Source organism: Daktulosphaira vitifoliae, unplaced genomic scaffold, assembly GCF_025091365.1.
Source record: "Daktulosphaira vitifoliae isolate Bord-2020 unplaced genomic scaffold, ASM2509136v1 Scaffold_5, whole genome shotgun sequence".
Classification (NCBI taxonomy): Eukaryota; Metazoa; Arthropoda; class Insecta; order Hemiptera; family Phylloxeridae; genus Daktulosphaira; species Daktulosphaira vitifoliae.
In genome coordinates this window covers 13822066-13825988 of record NW_026099576.1, presented here as the reverse complement: position 1 = coordinate 13825988, position 3923 = coordinate 13822066, and the positions used below count along the sequence as shown (strand labels likewise).

The 3923-nt window shown below is 27.6% G+C and overlaps 1 protein-coding gene across 1 annotated transcript in view; it reads left to right on the top strand.

Annotated features, from left to right (window-relative positions):
* LOC126908194 (tubulointerstitial nephritis antigen-like) overlaps nt 1-3186 on the top strand; it is a 5267-nt gene extending 2081 nt beyond the window's left edge. Inside the window, exons 2-8 of the mRNA XM_050690106.1 lie at nt 69-136; nt 302-533; nt 1163-1458; nt 1525-1733; nt 2447-2598; nt 2666-2728; nt 2763-3186. Coding sequence (XP_050546063.1) covers nt 69-136; nt 302-533; nt 1163-1458; nt 1525-1733; nt 2447-2598; nt 2666-2728; nt 2763-2891 — 1149 coding nt within the window. The 3' untranslated portion in view covers nt 2892-3186. The remainder of the gene's footprint in view (nt 1-68; nt 137-301; nt 534-1162; nt 1459-1524; nt 1734-2446; nt 2599-2665; nt 2729-2762) is intronic.
* The last annotated feature ends 737 nt before the right edge of the window (nt 3187-3923 follow it).

The following is a 3923-nucleotide window of genomic DNA, read 5'->3' as shown; positions in this document are numbered from 1 at the left end:
AGTTATAAATGTTTGGTAGATTTAAATTATGTAATTTTTAAATAAAATAATTCTTAAAATTTTAATTTAAAGAATGTCATTCGAACGGGCGATATTACAAATACGGAGAAGTTGCTCTAATTAATTGTAACGAATGGTAAGCTATTTTTTTCTTCATAATCAAACATTTTTAATTTTTATAAAATAATTTTGATAAAAGAAATGTTTTTGAATTAATTAAAATAATTTTAAAGATGAGTAATAATTTTTATAAAATGATAAATAGATTTATGAAGTATTATTTACCGATATTTTACTACAGTCGATGTCAAGAAGTTCAAGGTGAATTGCAATTGTTATGCAGTCAGCATGAATGTCTCATTGAANTTTTATGTAGTCAGCACGAATGTCTCATTGAAACAAATCTACTGGACACAATCAGATTTCAAAGTAATCGACTTGGATGGAGTGCTGGAAATTACACCGAGTTTTGGGGTCGAAAATATGAAGATGGATTAACTCTACGACTGGGTTTACTACATTCCACAAAAAAAGTTGGTATCCAGATATTTAAACAAATGTTTAAAAGTTTGAAATGAATTTTTATGAACATTTTTTTGTTTAATCATAGTTTATTATAAGGGCGTGGTGTGGCGCGGTGGTCACACNGAGCGTGGTGTGGCGCGGTGATCACACTAGTTGTTGACAAAACTCTAGTGTTAGGCCGCGCCTACCGCCGTAGGTGAACGGATGGGTGACCATACGTGCGCTTCTATGGTGACGAAAAAGCACCAGTGCAGAAGGCAACGGGAAACCACTGCACTTAAATTTCCCCAGGATATACCAATCCAATTGGTATTAACCAACCTAATGGTTTAAAAAAAAAAAAAAAAGTTTATTATAATCAAATTCATAGTTTTATATTTTTATTTATCACACCATTATTACCCTCACTGGTTCCCTCAACCATGATAATATTGCGCCAGATCGACATCTGGTGTAAAAATCCTGTCAAATTAATAATGTATAGCCGACCTTAAATATTAATAGAGAGGCTAAGGACATGATTATTTTTAATTTATCACACCCTATTAAAATATATATATTTTTTATAATGTTCTACAATATTACCGAATATCATTATCTATAATACTACTTAATTACTTACTTTGTATATTTTCAGATTTTACAAATGAAACCACTTAAGACGTATTTTAGACGAGAAACGTTGCCACGTGTTTTTGATAGTCGTACTAAATGGCAAAATTTTATTTCACGACCAATAGATCAAGGTTGGTGTGGTGCAGCTTGGGCGATATCTACAGTACAAGTAAGCACCGATCGATTTGCAATCATGACAAAAGGGGAAGTCAAACATGCTCTGTCTATACAACATTTACTGTCATGTAATAACCGCAGTCAACGAGGTTGTCAAGGAGGTCATTTGACAAGAGCTTGGAATTGGATAAGAAAGTTTGGGTAAGTAAAATTTTATCAGTATCAAAATTAACATCAGACTACAAAACTTATTACTTGATTTGATAGACTCGTTACCGAAGCTTGTTACCCTTGGGAAGGTCGAATGACTGATTGTGCGGTGCCCAAGAAAAAAAAAGAGTACACTGCAATATGTCCATCTACTCAGAGATATAATCCAAATGATAAATCCCAGCTATATCGAATGGGACCTGTGTACAAAATCGCTACGGAAGAAGGAATCATGAACGAAATCATGACTTCAGGACCTGTACAAGGTAATAAAAATCTAAAAAAATGATTTGTAATTTTATTCCTTTTAATTTTGAATACTTATCCTTAGGATATTGAAACGATGAAATTATTATTATGTAGATGTAAGTTATATTGTATTGTTTTATAACAATACTGCTTTTGTTCCATATTTTGGAACAATAGTTATTCAAAGATTTTACACATGACACACATAAAATATTTTAAAGTAATAAAAAATAGCTAGATGTCGCAACACCAAATGTGTTTTAAAAGATAATTTTTTTTAACACAAATAGTAACTTTTCATTCAACATTTTTTTTTCTTAACTGAATATTCAGTTAAGTATAACAAAAAAATATATGACAAAGATATATTTGTCAATATTTTTTTTTACCAGAATGGATAATTTTTTAAACGTTTATAACAAAGATTGAATAACTGTATTTTTTAATTATTTATTAAAATCAAAATTTTTATTCAATTCATGAAATTTAGAGTTATTGATATCTAATAATATTTCTACTCCTGTGATCGTTTGAAATGGTAGTTTTTAAATGAACGTTACAATTTTTTTATTTATCGTGTCAAATGGAAAAATGATACATTTTATTCTAATTTCGTATTATTTAATTGATATACAATGTATATCAATGTATATTATACATTATTCAGAATTTTTAATAGAAACTTACCTAGTCTGTATTATTATTTTCAATTGAAAATTATTTTTTTCAGCTATCATAAAAGTATCAAGAGACTTTTTCATTTATAAAACCGGTGTATATAAATGTTCATCAATAGCTTCTGGATCAAGAACTGGGTACCATGCTGTTAGAATTATCGGATGGGGAGAAGAATACCACAATGGTCAAATAGTTAAATATTGGGTACAATAATTGAACGAGTTTAATCAATTAAAACGACATAATTATTTTGACAATTATTTATTCACAGATTGTTTCAAACTCATGGGGACAATGGTGGGGTGAAAATGGATTTTTCCGTATTCTTAGAGGANGGTGAAAATGGATTTTTCCGTATTCTTAGAGGAACAAACGAATGTCAGATTGAAGAGTTAGTAATTGCTTCGTGGGCAGATATTGATGATCTTGAAATCAGTAACGCTCCTAAAGGATATGACCTTTTCCTATGGAATAGACCCAGAACCAACAAAATCTGATTTTTTTATTACTTAAATTAAGTATTACTAGTTTACTTAAATAAACAGACAGGCGATACGAATGAAAAAAACACTGACGATTTCATAATATGTATATTATATTTTATATACGAACGCAAACAATAACTTATATTAATACTCATATATTGCATCGCTTACCTTTACATATACTTACTGAAACCAAACACCACACTTATATTTTTTATTTAAATAGCTTTTGAATTTATTTCAAAGAGACAAACCTAATTTAATTGGAACATATTTAAATGAACAATTTGTACCTAATGTAAAGTTTGGTTGGGTTGGGTTTGGTTTGGTTGGGTTTAAATGTAAAGTTTAAATTTAGGAAGTAATCAATTCCATTCTTCGACATATAATTTTTCATCATTGTAGAATCTTGAGAGTTCAATATTCTCGGGTTAGATATTTTTTGTGTTCATTTTTTCTAATTATTCGTTCATTTAGTAGTTATATTAAGTTATTATTAATTGATTATTATTTCTTGTTTAAGTATAATACTTGCTAATTGTATTAATTGTATTTCGTTGACCTAACAAAATAATTACTTATTTTATAAGCTATTTGATTCTTAATGATTTTTAATTATTTTAATTATATATGTATATATATATATATATATATAAACTTCTTGTTACGTAACATTTTTTACTTAACAACTGTAATGTAAATTATTTAAATTTACATTTCTTATCAAAAGTAGTGCAAAAATTTGATTCTATACCAAAACTAATTTTTAATTACTCATACATAGTAAAAACTTATTCAAGTTTTAAATATTAAAGAATAATATTAAATTTAATTAAAATACACTAATTTTATATTTTTAATCTATGTCATATACTACACTATAATACAATTTAAATAAATTTTTTATACTTTTAAATAAATATCATTTTTTCTAGTTTCATTTACAAAAAGTTAATTAACACTATTAGTTTTGAGTCCATCATTTGTAGTCGGGCTAATTAAATCAAAAAAATTTAGTGGTAGTTGCAATAAAGGTGGATTTTT